Raw genomic sequence first — 20,093 nt, forward strand, 5'->3', positions numbered from 1 at the left:
TGTCTAAGCGCTTAGAAAAATTGCCATCTAAATTGCTAGAAGCCATTCCTTTGATTCGAACACCTAAATGACTGTACCTAAATTCTATCAATGCAATGTACCTAAATTCTATCAATGCAATGTACCCTTCAAGCTTTGTTATCAACTGCAATAACGTCTGTCCTTTTTGGGGCATAATTAGCATATTGACGTTGGTATAAATCTCATGTGTTTTCAATGCGGTAGTCTTACTTTGGATACCTATATTTTGGCATTGCGAAAGGATCATGTCTTTCTCCGATTGTCAATGACGTCTTCACACGAAACCCATTGGATGTTGGATGTGCACAGGTTGAAATTTTAGTCTTAGATATAAAAAAAGAAGATGTGGTATGATTGTCAATGAGACAACTCTCCACAAGACTAAAATGACACAGAAATTAACAACTATAGATCACCGTACGGCCTTCAACAATGAGCAGTTGAGTTTGAATTTGCGGCAACTGTTTTCTCCCAGAGGATCAGATCTGCACTTAAGTGTCTTTTTTCGTTAGTTATGAAGTCTGTGTTTTTGTTTTATGATTTTCTGCTATGAAATAATCTGATGAGTTTAGCCCTTTGAACTGATTTTTAATGTTTGCTCTTTTGGTGTGCCGTTACACAACCGTCTCCGGTTAAGAAAGGGTTGGGGGCTTACAATAATGTTAAGCATGTTGTTGTTTGTTGGTGTAGTTCATAAGTGTTTAACTTTTTTTTTATAGAGATTAGACTTTGTGTTTTTGATTGAATTGTTTTACAATAGTCATGTTGGGACTCTTTATGGCTTGCTGTTCGGTGTGAGCCAATGTCGTGTTAAAGGCTGTTCTTTGACCATTAGATAACTGTTTACTTTTTTCACATTGCGACTTGGATTGAGAGTTGTCTGACTGGCACTGGAAGCAAGTTTTTAACGACCTTGACTGGCTATACATCCCTTATACTATCAGTTCACTGGCCCACATACCACATCTTCATATTTATATTAACCCTACTAGGTTATTATGTTCCTGCCCCATGTCAAAAACCTGTAGTTCAGTGATTGTCGTTGGTTCATGACTGTCATATTGGTTTTTCGTATAAAATATAAATTATGTTAATAGTTTTCTCAATTGAAATGATTGAAAGCCAAACATACTGTTTGGGGGTTTCTTATTGTTGTAGTCAGTACGGTTGCCTGCAATTACTTCTTATATGGATCATTTGCACTTAAGTGGATGGTTGTCTCATTGGCAATCATACCACATCTCATTATTTTCATATTAATTATGAAAACTTAACTTTATCATATGACAATAAACCAGATGCTCCACAGGGCGCAGCTTTATACGACCGCAGAGGTAAAACCCTGAAAAGTTGGGCAAGTATGGACACAACATTCAAGCTTGATACAGCTCTGAATTTGGATTGTGATCAAATTTATGGCATAATAGTAGGTTTCTGACACAAAAAAAGTCAAGATTTTACCAAACTATTACACAATACTGTGCAATTAAAGAATTCTTCTTGAAGATTTTCAAAAATTTGATATTTGAGAAATTTTGAAGAAAAAAATTGAACTCTTTAAAAAATTGAACCCCCATATTTTTTGAATCCCCCCTTGGCAAATTACCCCCAATTTGATCACAGCATTTCCATTGTATTATATGGAACCTTGTTGTACAATTTCAGAGAGATCCATACACTTAAACATAAGTTATTGTCTGGAAACTTAGAAAAATACTTGTTTTTAGCCCTTAATTCCTGCATGAATGGGGCAATAACCCCCAAACTCAGTCCTAGCCTTCTTTGAGTGATTTAGAATTTTGTGGTACAATGTTAAGAGAATTCCATATACCTACACACAAGTTGTTGTCCAGAATCTATAAAGATGCTTGTTTTGGCCCTTAATTCCTAAACTGTTGGCACCATAACCCCAAAAATGTCCCCAGACCTTCTTCTTGTGGTATTTAACATTGTGGTACAGTTTCAGAGCAATTGAAATATATATATATACACAATTTATTATCCTGAGAGTAGAAAATGCTTGTTTTGGGCCCCTTATTCCTAGACGGTTTGGACCATAATTCACAAAATCAATCCAAGCCTTCCTTTTGTAGTAATGAACTTTCTTCTTAAATTTCAAAGAGATCCATTCACGTAAACCAAAGTTACTATCCGGAAACCAAATATGTGTTCCAACAAAGACATCAATACCATTATATAATCCAATTTTTTTTTGCTGTCATAACAATGAGGTCAAGGTCAGAAGAATCAAATTGAATTTACAACATCCATAATCCATTACAAAGAAGTTAATGTCAGCTGCTAGTAACTGCTTCAAACAGACATGGACACCTGACAAACATACCATTCACCCCATAAGCATACACATTGCCTATAAAATTTGAGAAACATATATAACAAGTGAAACTGCGAGCTACTGCTCATTGATGATACCCCCGCCGCATGTGGATAATATTAATAGTGTAAAAATATGCAAGTGTTCGGTAAACAGGAAGTTGTCAAGTGATCAATCTGAAAACGCATCACAGGGTATAGCTGACTTAGATAAACCCTGAAACCAAATTTCAGAAATCCTTGTATTGTAGTTCCTGAGAAAAATGCGACGAAAAATATTCATGGGACGGACGGACTGGCAGACAGAGGTAAAACAGTGTACCCCACCTTTTTTTAAAGCTGGGGTATAATTATAAAAGCTAGCAATGGCAACAAAAACGAGGCCAAGGTCAGAAGAACCAATTGAATTGACAACCTCCACGAGTTAATGTCAGCTAACTGCATCAAACAAACATGGAAACGTGGCAATCATACCAATCACCCCATATAGTAAGCATACACATTGCCTATAGAATTAGAGAAACATATATAACAAGTGAAACTGCGAGCTACTGCTCACTGATGATACCCCTGCCGCAAGTGGATAATATTAATAGTGTAAAAATATGCAAGTGTTCGGTAAACAGGAAGTTGTCAAGTGATTAATCTGAAAACGCATCACAGGGTATAGCTGACTTATATAAATGCTGAAACCAAATTTGAGAAATCCTTGTATTGTAGTTCCTGAGAAAAATGCAACGAAAAATATTCATGGGACGGACTGGCCAACGGACTGGCCGACGGACTGATGGAAGGACAGACAGAGGTTTAAAGCGGGGGTATAATTATGAAAGCTAGCAATGGCCATTAAAACGAGGTCAAGGTCAGAAGAATGAAATAAAGAAAAGACTCTGGGTTGAAAAGTTGGATATGAATGCCGCTCTCGATACTTTTTAACATGACAACTAGTGTATACTTTTGAAGGAATTTCTTAGTGGCTTATAATCAAAATTTACAAACATATCACTTTATTCAACATATGTGATTACAACATTAACATTATCAAAATGTATAAAGAAAAAAACTTGTTCAATGTCATTTACAAATGTATGTTATAAAATATGTTCACTAAATTTTCAATTTTGTATCCCCAAAACAATAAAATCTATCCAAACTGGACTTATATAACTGGATAAACAGAAAAATATTACCTGTATAAAAACAACTAACATACAACAAAATCTTCAAACCCTCAAGGTTTGTTTTGGACATAAAATGTATCAGTGAAACACATATATATGTATTAAATACAAATAATATTTCCAGCATAAAAAAAGAATGTCTTTCAAGAAACTGGTATCTATATTCACATATAAAAAGTCACAAAAAACATTTCCTGAATATGTTGACCTTATAATCAGAAATTTCTAGATATAGCAGGACATTTATATATATTTAAAGTTTTTTTTCAAAAACTAAAAGTACAGACAATCCTCACTAAAATTACAATTTCATTTTAACAATAATCTCTAAACTCATTAGAAAAAAAAATGCATTGCTTTGGGATAAAAAAAAATGTCAGAAACTTGAGTTTAAAAGAAAATATAAAATCTCAGGATTGATAAAATTCAAAATATGGCTATTTAAAATAACATAATGAATAACAAATTGTTGACACAGATATCTTTCGCCTGTTTAAAATTTTGATGGGTGAAAGTACAAATGTTGAAATTAAAATAGCAATACTTTAACATGTAAACTATGCAAAATACTTAGTCAATGAACCATGAAATCAAAATAGCAATACTTTAACATGTAAACTATGCAAAATACTTTAGGTTAATAAACCATGAGATCCATCCATTTATCCAAAGCCAAAATAGTAACAAATTCATAAAATACGACAGGACTACAATCAAGCCAAGAACACATAGATGACTAAATCAGTTAATAAAATTGACAAATATTCAATTAAATATTAACAATGTTAACAATATAACAATAAATTTGGTTGGTGATTAAATAACTATTTTCAAAACTCAAAAATTGAATTGAGTGTTTTGCTAGAAAAAAACCTTTCTAGCAACTCAAATGGATTTCAATTAAATGCTCGTTATAGTTTAAAACTAAGGATTTCAAAAATAAAAGTAAAAAAAAAGCTAAACACTATAGCTAAGAGGCAATAAGAACACAAAAATAAATTTTAATAATGATAGTCATTAAAATTATCTTCTAATTCAACAAAAATGAAAAGATTACAATGATTTCAAAAGCTAATACTTTTACAGAAATCATTTACTATTTTGGAAATTTTAAAATTTTCAGTGTAAAATTGAAGAAATAAAACCTTTCTAACAACTTAAATGGATTTCAATGAAATGCTCAACAGCTTAAAACAAAGGATTTCAATTAAATGCTCAACATCTTAAAACGAAGGATTTCACAAATAAAAATAGACTTCATAAAAAATAAAACCAACAAAAACGTAACTTTATAGTAAAGATACAGTAACAAACAATCTAAATATATATTTAAATACATACATGACATAAAACAAAATTAATATTAGTTTCAAATGTCAAAATATAATAAATTTTACAATGAATTAAAATAACATTCACTGTTCTATTCTTATTTTTCTTACTCATTTTGACAGTCACAATTTTAGATTACATTATATTTAATAGTGCGAAGAAGAAAAACAGCTAACAAGAAACTAAATTTCTTCACTTCACCTTTTTGAAGAAAGCTTTCGACTTAATGAAAATATGTAAAAAACCAAGACATGCAAATGTACTTTTTTCAAATGTTTATTTTTTATTTTTAGAAAAATCACTAAAAATTGATTTGATATTGATATTTGAACTTTCAGTGAAATTAAAAAATCAAAGTAACAGAAATGAGTTGTTTTATTTTAAAATCTTTAATATAAATGTGAAAATACTGGTAAAGTTTCATTATTTTTTCTGCAATGTGAACAGAAATTTTTAAAGAAGAAATGACAAAAATTAGTAATGAATCAATTCAATTGTTAAGGATGTTCACTCAAGACTCAAAATAAAAAAAATAAAAAACACTATAATCAATGCCATGACAAAAGACAAAAAGATAAAACAGCAAGTGAAACTATGAGTGACTATATATGTCATTATCATAGAACAGAAAATAGATTATAACAAAACATAATAAACACTAAAATATAACAAAGAAAAACAAACAACAAAATTAAAAAAAAAACAAACAAATATTCCCCATTTCCATTCTCAATTTTAAACATAAGAAATACCATTTGAACAATAACTCTCTCATATTTCCGTAGACACTTCTAAATAAGATCCAGTTTACATGATTTATGAATGGGAGTCTTTTTCAATAGGTTCTTGCTTGATCGGTGAACTATTTATATCAATGTCACTATCTTGCAAAGTCTCATCAGTATCATCTGAAAACTTGGATAACATGCCATTTTCAACAATTGGTTCAAGCATCTGGACGACCACATTACCATCCGGTCTCTCTTCTACAGAAACAGTTACATCAGACTCTTGTACACTTTCAACATGTTCAATATTAATTCCTAACTGATTTATAGTAGACGGTTCTCTCAGATTTATGACATTTCCTCCAGGATCTTGAAGACCCTCAGCTGAAGCTTGCATGACAGCTACGTCATCACAATACGGTATAAACAAATTACCATTACTTTCAATGATTCTATCCATTTCAAGAGGCTGGTGTTCTCTTGCAAAACAATTCTCTGAGGAATCTTCAACATTTTTTTCAGAATGATAATAATCTTCGTCATTTTCTTCGTCTAGGTCAATAATTATTTCCTCCTTAACAAAAACTTGACTTACTTGCTCTTCTTCATCATAGTTTTCTGAATCTTGTAATGAAGAAATGTATACTTCATTATAGTCACGACTATTCATTTCTTCTGCATTTTCTATCACAACTTGAGGAGCATCAAGTTTATTTCTTTTATTTGTCTTTGAGCATGTTGAGTCACAGTATATATTCATCCTTTTCAATGTATTAGAGCTTAATGTCTGAGCTGAAACTAGTTTCTTAGTTGGTTCTTTATCACATTCCTTAATGAGAGTAGTCCCTTTTAGAGTATCAGATGTGAATGTTTGCAGAGGTATAAGCTGAGAATTGAATGCATTAGAAGTAACAATCCCTCCGGTTGATGTATCTACAGCTAATCTTTCTAACGGGATATGTTTAGCTGTAATTCTACTGTGTGATTCCTTCGCAGTTACATCTTTTGAAGCAATACGAGATCGTATTTTAGCATAAAGTTCAGCTTTATCTTTTGGTAATGGAGTAAAATTTCTTTCAGGATTGGTGCTGGTAAGTTCAGAATTTGTTCTTGTTATTTTGGGGTCACTAGCCCGTTTACCAGTAAATTTGTATAGGATTGGTCTATCAGTCACTACAGAGATTTCATCTGATACGTCCGACACCTGTGTGGACAATTTTGACTGCGGCTGGGTAGCTGTGGCCCTACCTGATGCAAACCATTTTCTTGCTGTGTTTTCATTATCCTGTGATGTCTTGTAATTATGTACTCTTCTTCTATTGGTTTTAATTCTATCAGATAGTGTTGCGTTACTTGACAAATCAGTGTCTTGGCAAACAGTTATATTATATGACTGGTTTGCATCTTCCTGATATCCAGCATTGTTTGGATCATTAAAGCTATTCATATCCTCTTGCCAACCAATCAAATTATCAAGGGATGTAGTCATCTGATCAAAATCGTCATCTGCTTCCTGTTTTATAGTAGTCAGTATTATACTGTCTGCTTGTAATGCCTTAGGTGGTCTGCCACGTTTCCCTTTGGGTTTGTTAATTTTACTTTCCATAATTGGAACTTTGCACTTTGGTTTAGGTCCTGGTTTGCCCTTTGGCTTTTGTATCTTTGGTAGTTTCACATGTTCTTTAGGTTTTCTTCCAGGTTTGTTGCCCGTCTTCTTAATTTTCTTCTCTGCAACAACATTCCCTTTAGGCTTTCTGCCTGGTTTGTTTTTAATTATTGTGGACTGGATTGCTGTAGGCTTTCCAGTTTTGTTATTTTTGTTCATTTCACTATCTCTGTATTCAGCCATTTTACTGGTAATTTTGGGTTTTCTTCCAGGCTTTCCTTTTGGCTTTATAATATCAATATCTTTTTTCAAAATTTCAACAACCTTAGGTGGCCTTCCTGGTTTTCCCTTTGGTTTAATTGGGAGTTTTTCTTCAGGTTTCATATACTGTTCTGTTAAAACCTTCTTTAACTTCTTTGTTTTTGTAATTTTTAATTTCTTATTTTTTTTACTGTCAATAGTAGATTCCAACAATGGCTTTTTGGCATTTTCTTTTTTTACTAGTTCAGTTTTAATTTCTGTAGTTTTTGATTTTTTATGTGGTTTCAGATCATATGATAAAGCTGACTTCTTAATGCTGATTTCCAACAATTTTTTGGCCTCTAATCTTTTTGATTCACTTGAACTTGATTTAATAACAATTTTTGGCATTGTTTTACTTGATGAATCTAATTTTATCAAAGGTTGCAATGCATTTTTTGTTTTATTTTTAGTGAAGAACTTTCCACCAGCAAACTGTCGTTTCTTTTTTTCTGGTGATTCATGAACTGTCGAAAGTTTCCCTGGAATTTTCCGTTTACGTTTTGAGTTGTAATACCCATAAAGCATCTCTTCTCTCTTCCTGTTTAGGTACTTTTGATGTCTATTTTTGGCATTTTCATCCATATAACTTTGGTCCATGAACCATGCTTTAGTCTTTTTTCCCTTTTTAATAAAATTAAAATGAAACCCTACTGTTGCTAATGGAAGTCTAAAATCATCATAGATGGCAAGAGTAGCTGGTTTTGTGGTGTTATTAAAATTTTCTGTGGGCTCAAATTTTGCCGGCTTAACATCTGGTTTATTGCTTTCGTTGGTATCATTTAGGTTATCAGATGTGTGTTGGTGCTCATTCTGAGTTGTGTCAACATCTGAAAGAACAGTGTTTTCATCATTATGGTCTTCATTAGTCCCATTAAGATTTTGGTGATCAGATGTTTTAGTAGTTGTATCTGCATCAGTATTAACATTTTGGTCTTCAGCTACACCATAAGCCTCATTATCACATCTTTCATCCTTGACATAGACACAATCCCAATTCAATTCAGAATTTGTTTTTGCCAGCTCAACCTTGGTGACTTCATCTATCACTTCTGATTTTATCGCCTGCATGTTTAACTGAAGCGCACTTTCCAACATCTCTAGTTCTTCCTTGGTATGACATCTTGGATAATGAACTTGTAGTAAGTGATAACGTTTAAATGGCTTTTTACAGATTTCACAAAAGTAAGCATATTTACTTCCATGCATTGTTCCTATATGTGCAAGTATATGTTCCTGTGTTTTACCTAAATAGGGACAAATCGGACACTTAAGAGGTCGGTCCTTAGTTGTATGGACAACCATATGAGTCTTCTTATTACCTAAGCTTGCGAAAAGCATACCACAAACATCACATCGGTGAGGCTTGTAACCAGCATGCATGTTAATATGATTCCTCAAAGCTGGCTTTATTTTAAATCGTCTGTCACAGAGGTCACACTTCCAAGGTCGTTCATCAGAATGGCGTAAAAGATGTTTTTTTAAGCAACTTTTTGTTTTAAATCCTTTTCCACATAAGTCACATACAAAATCTAATGTTTTACAATGAACTTTCATATGTTTGGTAAGATCTGATTTTGTTTTAGTCGCCTGTGTACAGCCTGGATGAGTACATTTGAAGTAACGGACATCACTGTGCTTTAACATGTGACATTTAATCTCAAAATTGGTTTTGCACCTAAATTCACATTTTTCACACTTAATTGGTTTCACATCATTATGACGATACATGTGATAGCTAAGATCACTAGGTCTTTTGAAGGCATAACCACACTGTTTACATTTGTGAGGACGCTCATCAGAGTGTGTAGTTAAATGATGTTTTAGATTACGAGGCCATTTTGTGCCAAAGCTGCATCCAGCCTTTGGGCATTTGAATGGTTTGTCCTTTTGATGTTTTCTTTGGTGCTTAGTTAGATCTCCCTTGCACACGGCAGAATACTGGCACCCTTCAACCTTACATTTGAAGGGTTTTTCTCCTGTATGTCTTGCTTCATGCTCCAGCATCTTAAACTCTGACCGCGACTCAAATTTACAAAAATTGCATTTTTTCCATTTGGGTATATGAACTGCCCTATGAGCTTGAAGATGAGTTTTTATTTTTGCAACGTAATCACAAAGATTACATGGAAACTCTCCCTCTATTCCTTTACGGCCTTGTATTTTTGTTTTTTTACCACTCTTTTCAATTGTTTCAATTTTTTTCCATGCTGTCATTGATTTTGGAGTTTTACCAAAGCGTTCTGCATGTTTTTTGTCAATTTCTCTCAGCAATCCCAAACTTGGCTTTTTCTTCTTTTTCTTTCCACGGATATATGTATACTGCTCTGCTATCACACCATTTTTCAGTTTAGGAACTTTTTTTTGTTCTATCGATTTTTCATTTATAGTCTTTTCAATGGTAACTTTCTTAACATCTGTTGATTTTATTTTCTGTTGCTTTTTAACTTTTTTAAAGCTACCAACATCTAGTTTCTTATCAACAGTTATTTTACTCATATCTAAAGGAACTAATTTGACTGAAACTTTAGACCTTAAACACCTACTCTTAAGTGTATCTTCATAATCCCTTTTGCTCTCATTATCAGTAGAAACACCATCTCCATTGGAGGCCGATGGCACAGCCATTTCTTTCTGACCTTCTCTTGCAAATTGTTCTAAATTTTCAAAGATATTGCTTGATTTTTTACTTTTAAAAACAGCTCCCATGCCAGTAGGTTTGCCTTTCAAACCATGAAAAACTGTATGTTTTACTGTGCTAGGCTTCTGTCCAATGTCATGCACTGGAGAAAGTAAGTTCTCGTTAACATTATTTAGTAACTGTGTATAATTAGTGGATCCCACTGCATCATGAACATCAATCTTACCTTTCTTTTTTGTCTGTTTTGTTTGTTTTGTTTGTTTTGTCTGGTTTCTTTTTGGTGGGCTGTGTCCCTGTCCAACAGTGTCTTCCTGACATGCTTTTTGTGGTCTGTTTCCCTGTTTAAATGTGTCTTCCTGGCATGTTTTTTGTAGTCTGTTTCCCTGTTTAACAGTGTCTTTCAGGCATGTTTTTTGTGGTCGGTTTCCCTGTTTGACAGTGTCTTCCTTGCATGGTTCAGCGGTAAATATTGCTTCTTCATTCGGACGAAAGATTGTGTAAGACACTAATTTTTGTTTATCACTGCTTTGTTTTAGGATTTCGCCAGAGACTGTTGACTGAGTTGCGATAGGAGTCTGACTTTCTTCCACCTGATTTGCCAGAAGACTATCAAAGTTTAATTGATTTAAAGTTGAATGATTGCTGTCAGAATGTGATATTAGGTTCAAGTCTATTATATTTATCTGATGCTTATGTAAATTATCTGATAACATTGTATCATTATGGCGAAGTAGGATTTCTCTCCCTTGAAGGCTACTAGTATCCTCAGTTAGTATGACAACTGGTAGTGAATCGTCTATTATCACATGACTTCCTTCTGTTATCACATGACTTCCTTCTGATATCACATGACTTCCTTCAGGCAAAAATATAGATGTATCATCATTGGGAATATTCTCCTGAATAACATCTTGAGAAATAGGAAATTCAGCCATTTTGTTATATAACCTGAATTTAAATCTGGATTTCACTCGTACGGGTAGATAAAATTGTTATATCATTTGGATTTCACTTATACATTAAATTGATATATCATGCAGATTTCACTTGTATATAAGATTGTTATATCATTTGGATTTCACTTGTATATAAAATTGTTATATCATGTGGATTTCACTTGTATATAAAATTGTTATATCATGTGGATTTGACTCATACATTAAATTGATATATCATGTGGATTTCAAAATATCATATGGATATAAGTTTGTGGATTTCAAGATCATTAAAGGCAATACTGGATTTCACATCTTACGTTGAAATTATCTTTTCATAACAATTCCATTGAGAATAATCTGGTTGCATCATCACTAGCGATGAATGTTAGCCTCATCTTCAGTTCCCCTTCATACATGTCATAGTAATAACAATAAAACTGTCTTCATGGATTTCATTGATCTGAAATTAAATGAATTTGTTTATAATTTTACAAAATAACACATCAACATAATTTTATATAGAAGAGACATTAATCATGTTAATTCACTTAATTGTTGAAATCAGGATATGGTGTACTTCATGTTTGTGGTACCATCTTTTCTGCAAGACTCAAGCTGAGTTTATTGTTTCTGTTTGGTATTGAAAAAATATTAAAATCCATTTTGTTACATCTTGTGATCAATTTATTTGGCAATCATCAATGGCAGTCAGCATGGTTTAAGAACATCAGTAGTTCGACCTGTTAGTCATATGTGTTTTGTTAAAATATACTTTTTTTGCATCGAGATGACCTTGAGGTCATTCTGATGTATTGCTATATAGCTATCGCCTACATTTCCATTATGGAAATTAGTTTTGGGTTTGTAACCAATCTCTATAAACATGATAAATTCATGCACATTAACGATTGCAAAATAACATTCACCATTGTTTATTTGTGGCCAAGATCATGAAGATGGTCAATGTCGTTTGAAGCAAAAACTACAATGCATTAAAATTCATGCAAAAAATATGAGGGTCTTAGAATCTGGCCTGTGTCATTTGAAGCAAAAAATAAGTCACTATTGCAATTTTCTTTAATACTGTAAATTCAGAAATTATTGCGTGCATTTATTATTGCGATATTGTCATTTTAGACTTAAATGCGATTTTAATTTTTACGATTTTCAGAAAAATCCTGTTAAATTCATATAAAATATTTCAAAATGCGAGTTTAAATTATTGCGTTTACAACTCAGTCGCATTTTTCGCAATAATAAAAACCTCGCATTAATTTCGTAATTTACAGTAGTATGGAAGGGAATATCCGCCAAAATTATACAATTCTTAATTTGTGAAATGCAATTTCTTAATTCGTAACATGCAATTTCGTAATTTGTAAAATGTAATTTCTTAATTTCTAACATGTAGTTTGTCCTTTCTTTACATGAATTTCTACATTTCTTAATTTGTGAAATGTAGTTACTTTGTTTGAGTCACATTTTGTCAGATACAAATGTATCATGTGTATGTCTGTGTAACTGTTATCACTGCCAGCCAATGAGAAGTTGGGTTTCTAAAGATGACAGCAGACAGCAGAAATGTCATAAAATATTGATTCTTCCTAGCAAAAGTATTGAAGGTACAGTTATAAAACAGTAACTATTCAATACTGTTGGACATGTTAGACATGTTATAGACAGGAATCATCTAAAGGTTGTTCCATAAAATATACATGGGACCCAGGGAAGGCACTTCAAATTCTTAACTATGGGCAAGTGTCATCTATGTGTTTGCATAGTGGAAACATACATTGTAAGTGAAATTTTAATTTCCCTCAATACTATGAGTGGTTCCCCCTTTTTTAGGGGCTTTTCCTAGGGACCATGACTAAACATCGAAAATATTTTGTTTGTAAAATTTAGAATGGAAGTGAGGAATGTTTCAAAGAGATAACAACCTGACCAAAGAGCAGAAAACAGCCCAAGGTTTGCATAGTTTTGCATCCCCCCCCTAAACATGTTAAATACTGCTTTTTGATTTGGACATTTGACTCACCATTTAAATATTTGTGTGTTACTTCATGGTGCAGATTCTTAAAGCTGTACATGTTCTGACATTTGTGACAATCTGCAAAATATAAAGTTAGATTTCTTTTCATCATGGTTAACTTTGATCAATTTCTACATGTTCTAAATTCAAATAAATAAAAGATCGTCGAGGACTGTTTGCTGATCCAGGGATGATTCCACTATATAGTTGATGGCCGCTTAGCGGCCCTCAATTCCTCCAGCGGCCCCAAAAAAATGTGTGAAAATAAATTCCCAATTCAGAAAAAAAATAATTTAAAATTGATTTTTCCGGAAATGTTTCCTGCACCGATTAAGCCAATTACAATTTTTCCCATTTGTCTTCAAAGTGTTTTAAGATCCGAATAAGAATGATGTAAACGAAAGATTGTTAAGATAAGATATGTTATCATATTGTTATTATGTGTTTTTCTGAGACGTTTCTCAATACCTAACCTTAGTTCTCGTAAAAGCAGACCTTTAAATGAAATATGCTTTTACTAGATCAAATACTCCCATAGCATTTTTAAATTGAAGAAAATGCTATGGGAGTATTTGTTTCGTAAAAGCATATAGATAATAGATGCTTTTTGTCAAAATGGGTCACATATTAAAAGCAGACCTCGACAGGGAGAAAAACTTATAAATTATCAAAATTCAATAGGCGCCGATTGCGTACAGGTTCCGCCTGGCTCTCAAATAAAAAAAACGACTGTCTGTGCATTTTTGAAAATACACGACAGATCATTTATGATGAAAAAGTATATCCACACACTATGAAACAGGTGAAACTTGATACAATTTCCGTTTTTACAGGAAATGATATTATTTCATCATAGATTTTATGCGGGAAAAAAAATCCCAATTTTAAGAAAATTCCCAATTTTGATGGTCAAGGGATCCATTTGAAAACAACTGGAATCATCCCTGTGATCTCTAAAACTCTTTCATCTCCATATTATATTGTTATTATATTGCGTGCAATGAAAAAAACTTTATGTTGAGATTTTAACCAGTTGAAAACATAAGTTTGAACAATAACTACTCATAACTGTGAAAATGTACAAATGTTTTGGCTATCTTAGTAATCTATCTAGATGTTTTTTCATTTAGACTATGATCCTTTATGGCCTCGTTCACACCCTTATGTGATACAAATGTACACAATAATATATGAAATTTTGTATGTGTAGCTTAAAAGTCTCTTGTTCATATATGTTGTAGTTTTTGAAGTCTTGAAAAGGGCAAACACTGGATTGGAAAATATATAATAAAGAATGAAAATAGAAATTTTGAACGTCAAAAATTCATGTCAAAAATGTTTTTTGTTTATTTTATTTCTATTTAGATTACTGTCTATGTTCCCCCCTTTTTGCCTCTTACTTCTGATTGGTTTTAGCCATAACCCACTAAGTCAAACCCAACCTTTTTTTTGTGGTATGAAACCTTCAATTTCATAGAGATCCAAACACTTCATGCACTTATACACAAGTTATTGTCTGGAAACTAGAAACTACCTCTTTTGGCCCCTTTTTGATTCCTAATTCCTAAGCAGAGGGGACCATAACCCCAAAAATCAATCACAACCTTCCTTTTGTGCTATTGAACCTTGTGGTTAATTTCATAGAGATCCATTCACATAAATATACTCAAGTTATTGTCAGGAAACCAGATGTCTTCAGATAAAGATATGGACATGATAGCAATTTTTTGAGGTCATATATCAAAATGAATAAAAAAATGTCGACATCGAAAATGTTGACGCTTTAAGAGCAACACCTCATCTCATCTAGGCCTGACAATCACAAAACATTTTAACACTCAAGCCAATAGCATCCATATCTCTCTTTCTTTTTAAATAATAAATATAATTACTTACGAGTGTAATCTTGATCAATTATTAAGCTTAGAATAGCAGAGTTCTTAAAAAATGTTATTGTCCTGGTAGGAAATCTGCTGGTCCTGCCTTTAAATTTTATTGCAAAATACCAACTGTTATTTTTATAGTTCGTTCTTAAGTTGTACTGTTATACCACTTCTCAGGTTAGGGGAGGGTTGGGATCCAGCTAACATTTTAAACCCTGCCACATTCATGACATTATTTATGTATCTGCCTGTCTTAAGTCAGGAGCCTGTAATTCAGTGGTTGTCGTTTGTTTATGTGTTACATATTTATTTTTCTTTCATTATTTTACATAAATAAGGCCGTTAGTTTTCTCATTTGAATTGTTTTACATTGCCTAATCTGGGCCTTTTATAGCCGACTATGCAGTATGGGCTTTGCTCATTGTCGGAGGGTCGTACGGTGACCTATAGTTGTTAATGTTTGTGTCAATTGGTCTTTTGTGAATAGTTGTCTCATTGGCAATCATACTACATCTTCTTTCTTATATGTGGTGGTCCTTTGAAAATTTGGTGGTCAAAACCCTTGGACCACCACTTTTCACGAAGTGTGGGCTTGTAAACAAGGCTTTATTTTTTTTATTCCAAAATTGAGTTGCTTAAAGAAATTGAAGAATGTTATGTTTATAAACTCATGGTCATCTCATTGAAAAATCAGTCTTTAATCATGTTTATATTATAATTAATAGTTCAAAAAAATATAAAGTTGGGTAAAACAAGGCGATTCTTTGAGTCCCTCATTGTTTAATTTTTTTAATAGTGATATATATAAAAGATAATCTGATTATTATCATTTAATATAATTCTCTGCAAAAGTTAGTTGTCGTATGATTGCAGACCAATTACTAAATACTTACAGAAAAAAAAGAAGTTTAGATCAGATAAACATTTCAGTACTAATCCATTTTTTAGATAAACATTTATATTGACTTGTGGTGAAGTATTTTCTTAGTACATTTTTACTTAAATTAATCCCAGATTTATTTCACAGTTTGATCATTTAATAAATTTAATTCTTTCTGCCTTTTTTCAGGAATTTACATGTAGCAATGGCAATTTAGAAATTGCTGCAAATTCTTTACTCTTGGCATATCATGATATAAGGGAATCTGACAAAACAACAGACAGGATCAGGGAAACAAGGTTATTGGCATAATAAGTGGTGCACCTTAAAGGGGCACTAACTGTCAAATTCATGTTCACCGATTCTAATAAAATTCTCATATTTGATTTATAACAATGTAACACGTTTATCCAAACTATTAAAAGTCTAAATAAAACAATAAACAGGACACTGGCATGAAAGTCTAGACGCCATCTTATTATTTACAGAGTTGACCTCTATAGTCATCTGATGACCTTATAAGCAATGTAAACATAAATTATATAGATATAAATAGATTAAGCAAGCTCATGCTGTTGAATTATTCTAGATCTATCTATTTTCAAATAACTTTACACATACAATTCACGCGTTTTCCATCTCAAGTAAGGGTTAAATTAAAGGTCACATGAATACAGATTCAATGAGGTCAAATTATTCACTTGCAAGTGAATAAGTCATAATCAATGTTTTTTTGCTTATTTTGACAAAATTGAACCTTATTGGCTACTAAAAAGGAATTTTTATTTCACTACTTGTAATGTTGTATTTCATTACTGACTGAGCAAAAAAAAGATTTTTGTTAGGTTTTTCATAATCTCGTAGCTAGTACCCCTTTAAACTGACTGAAACAAGAAGTTATATATATTTTTAGTTGGTGCTGCAAGAAATGGCATGCCCAAGTTTCCACTAAGCAAGTTTGTAGAGGCAAGACAAAATCTAAAAATTTATATCATTCATACAAGAATATATAACACTGCGTGTCACATCATGGAATGAATTGTCACATTTTGTAATGAATAAAATGTGTGTAAACAATTAATAAACAGCTGCGCCATGAGCGTATGATACGCCCGATGTCTTGTGTGGAAGTTTTATGCAATAATCTCTGAGAAAGTTTAAAGCAATAACCATATATATATTGTTTTTGAAACATGGGGGGACATGTGAAGCCCCCCACCCTGCTTTTTTTTTTATACAAAAAACTAAATATCACTAAAATAAAATTTTGAATCATCACCAAAAAGTATACAGATCATCAGATTAATAAAATACTCAATAACTCAAAAATGAAATTTTGAATAATCACCAAAAAGTATACCTATAGATCTTTAGATTAATATAATTACAAAGACATGTGTGAAGTTTTAAGCAATAATTATAAATCATTTTTGAGAGACAGCGCGACATGTAAAAAAACCGCAAAATCTGAGAATACTTTAATAGCAGTAACAGAACTAGAACCACATGCATGATTATAATACCCATTTAATCTTTAAGTACCTAAACTGTACAACTTTTGATCCTGTACTTCTCTTTAAAATATTTTTGATCGATGAAAGTCAGATTTCTGGTAATGATATGCTAGTATATGATAAAGTGTTCATTTTATATCCTCATAGTTCTCGTTTATATAGGAAATTATAAAATTTCATGCTGGGTTTGATTTTGATTAGAATTATTTGACAATTCAAGATCTATACGTTTATAGCAAAATTTGTTTATGTGACATGTTTATGGCCTAATTAACACCTTCAATGGTCCTTAACCTGTTGATCACTTTATCATGGGTTAATTAGTGTTATCACTACGATTTACAAGGGTAAAATTGAATGTTTACTTAAAAATTTCCTCAATCAAGACCATTTATAACCTTTGTTTCTTAAAAGGCTTTAATTTATTTTTTTTTATTTTTAGAAAACTTAAATCCAACAATTTGAAAACCCACAAACATTTTAATATTCCTCAAACCACGAAAACGAAACCTCAGACGGACAGACAGACGAACAGACACTGAACATTTGTATACCATAATATGTCCCGTCAAGGGTGTAAAACATTCCTTTACATGCAAAAAGAACCTTTGTACATCAAGGGGATGTTCTTTTCCCAAATATCTTTAAAATTTTCCAAACGTCATTTAAGTTAAGAATGGGTAAATGATCCAAATGACCAAATGCTACTCTGCCGTCTAGGTGATGAAAATGTAGGATGTCTTTTCACCAACTTTTTTTGTCTCAAAGTCAGTTGATTCCCCAAAGTTTGACTCAACTGAAAAACAGGGACACAACTCTTGCTTAGCTGAAAAACTAAAAATAATATAAATCCATAAAGTGGTATCAGGTCAGTTTTCTGGTCTTAGATGATTTATTTGCTTGCATGTTTTTGTCATTTATTATGTTTATAATTTATTACAATGTATGTTGTTTTTGGGGGATTTTTTTCATATCTGAATAGTGACATTTTTTCCTGTAGTTTTCAGGTGAGAGAATTATTTTGACATTATTTCAAATGCATATTGATAGAAAACAACACAATTTTTATGTATCACAAGTAAATTAATAATTTTTCGGATTTTACTTTTTTTTTTAAATTTATTTCAATCTTGTTTCTTTGTGAATGCCACAAATGTCTTTCAATTCATGATCCTTCTTCCTTCTTTCAGTACAGAGTCGGACTCTTCTTGAGTGTAAAAATGACTCTTGCTCGTTAAATCATGAGGCCTTCCTTCCTTCCTCACTTAATAAAAACTATTTACAAGAAAATTTACAAATAAAACTATGTACATCTGGGGTCAAAGGAGTTCTAGGTGTGTGAAGCTCCTGTCAAGGCCTCTGGCAGGATGGTAAGGCTGGCCTTGAACTCTTCTAGTGTAGCTGCTGTTGTGGCTTTTTCCGGTAGAGTGTTCCATTCCCTGGTTGATCTTGGGAAGAAGGAGTACCTGTATTGATCTTTTAGAGTGCGCTGTTGGTGTATGCGGTGGCCTTGATCATTCATACTTTTTCAAATTGAAAAAAAATGAGGACCATAACATATCATCTCCTACTGAATGATATGGATTTATATGTGTGCATATATTTAAGTATTATGAAAGGCGTCATAATTGACTGTATGGCCTGTGGGTTTTATTTCCTTGTTCACCTGTCAACAATAAGATTTATGCTTTTGCATCTACAAATCGTGAAAACGACAAATGCGTCAAACAATCTAATTAAGTCCCACTACGATATCTTGTTTTAAATACAGATGATAATCGTTTCCAAATGTAAACATAACAAAGGAAAGAGGGCAAGATGGAAACCCTTGTCGACTGCCTCGATTCGGATTTCCACTTGTTTGTGGTCGCATAAATAATGAGCATTTTTGGGTACACAAGATGCATTAACTATTTTACCATCAGCATCATATGACGGATGCTTTCCTCGTTAGACAATGAATCCACATAAGCTGACACATATTTGCGTGCTTTCTTTCTCTATCGACTCGTGTCACCGCATTTGTACATTACAAAGAGAGACAACTGTGTTATTACTATGGAGGACATAGTTCACAGAAATCAATAGTAAATGAAACATATTCAGATCGTACAATTAAAAAGTGGAATGAACTTTAACGGGAATGTCGATATACTTTTTTGTTAATTCAACACATCTCTCTGTGAATTAAACGTTTTTCTTTGAGGTCCGCGTTGGTAACTTGGTGTTTTCTTTCAGGTCCGCGTTATAAAATATTAAGTACATCAGACTCATATGATATAGATCTGTCGCTGGGTACAAGATCCTTAAAAACCGAGAGGAAAAATATTAAACTGAAACATATACACAATCCTAGACATTTGTTTACGCATCAGGAAATGGTGTTGCTCCAGCATGCATTAAACGTTATTATATGATTGCCGATTTAAAGTGTGAGAGGAGAGCCAGCTAGTTAAAGTCACTGAAAGAAAGACAACTCCGCTCTATATAATAAAACAGCAGTTGCTGTTATATATAAACGAGTCTAAATTGAAAACTACGTTCAAACCTATGATTGCGTTGGATAAAAACCGCAATTTTTATACGTGTGCATGTCAAACAAATTTCGTTGTAGAAGGGTCTAAAAACAGCACAAACAACATTTTCCAAAAGACCAACAAAGTGAAAAAGTATATTTAAACAAAACGCATTTGACTAACAGGT

General features: G+C 32.5%; 1 protein-coding gene across 1 annotated transcript; it reads right to left on the reverse strand.

Annotated features, from left to right (window-relative positions):
- Positions 1-3,345: 3,345 nt before the first annotated feature.
- Positions 3,346-19,423, reverse strand: LOC134722313 (uncharacterized). Its single transcript, XM_063585922.1, has 3 exons — positions 19,310-19,423; positions 13,120-13,191; positions 3,346-11,541 (listed from the first exon to the last, which is right to left on the reverse strand). Exon 3 carries the CDS (start codon positions 11,076-11,078, stop codon positions 5,685-5,687), a length of 5,394 nt encoding a protein of 1,797 aa, XP_063441992.1. The 5' UTR covers positions 11,079-11,541; positions 13,120-13,191; positions 19,310-19,423; the 3' UTR covers positions 3,346-5,684.
- Between the last annotated feature and the right edge of the window lie 670 nt (positions 19,424-20,093).

Source organism: Mytilus trossulus, chromosome 6 (genome assembly GCF_036588685.1).
Source record: "Mytilus trossulus isolate FHL-02 chromosome 6, PNRI_Mtr1.1.1.hap1, whole genome shotgun sequence".
In the NCBI taxonomy this organism is placed as follows: domain Eukaryota; kingdom Metazoa; phylum Mollusca; class Bivalvia; order Mytilida; family Mytilidae; genus Mytilus; species Mytilus trossulus.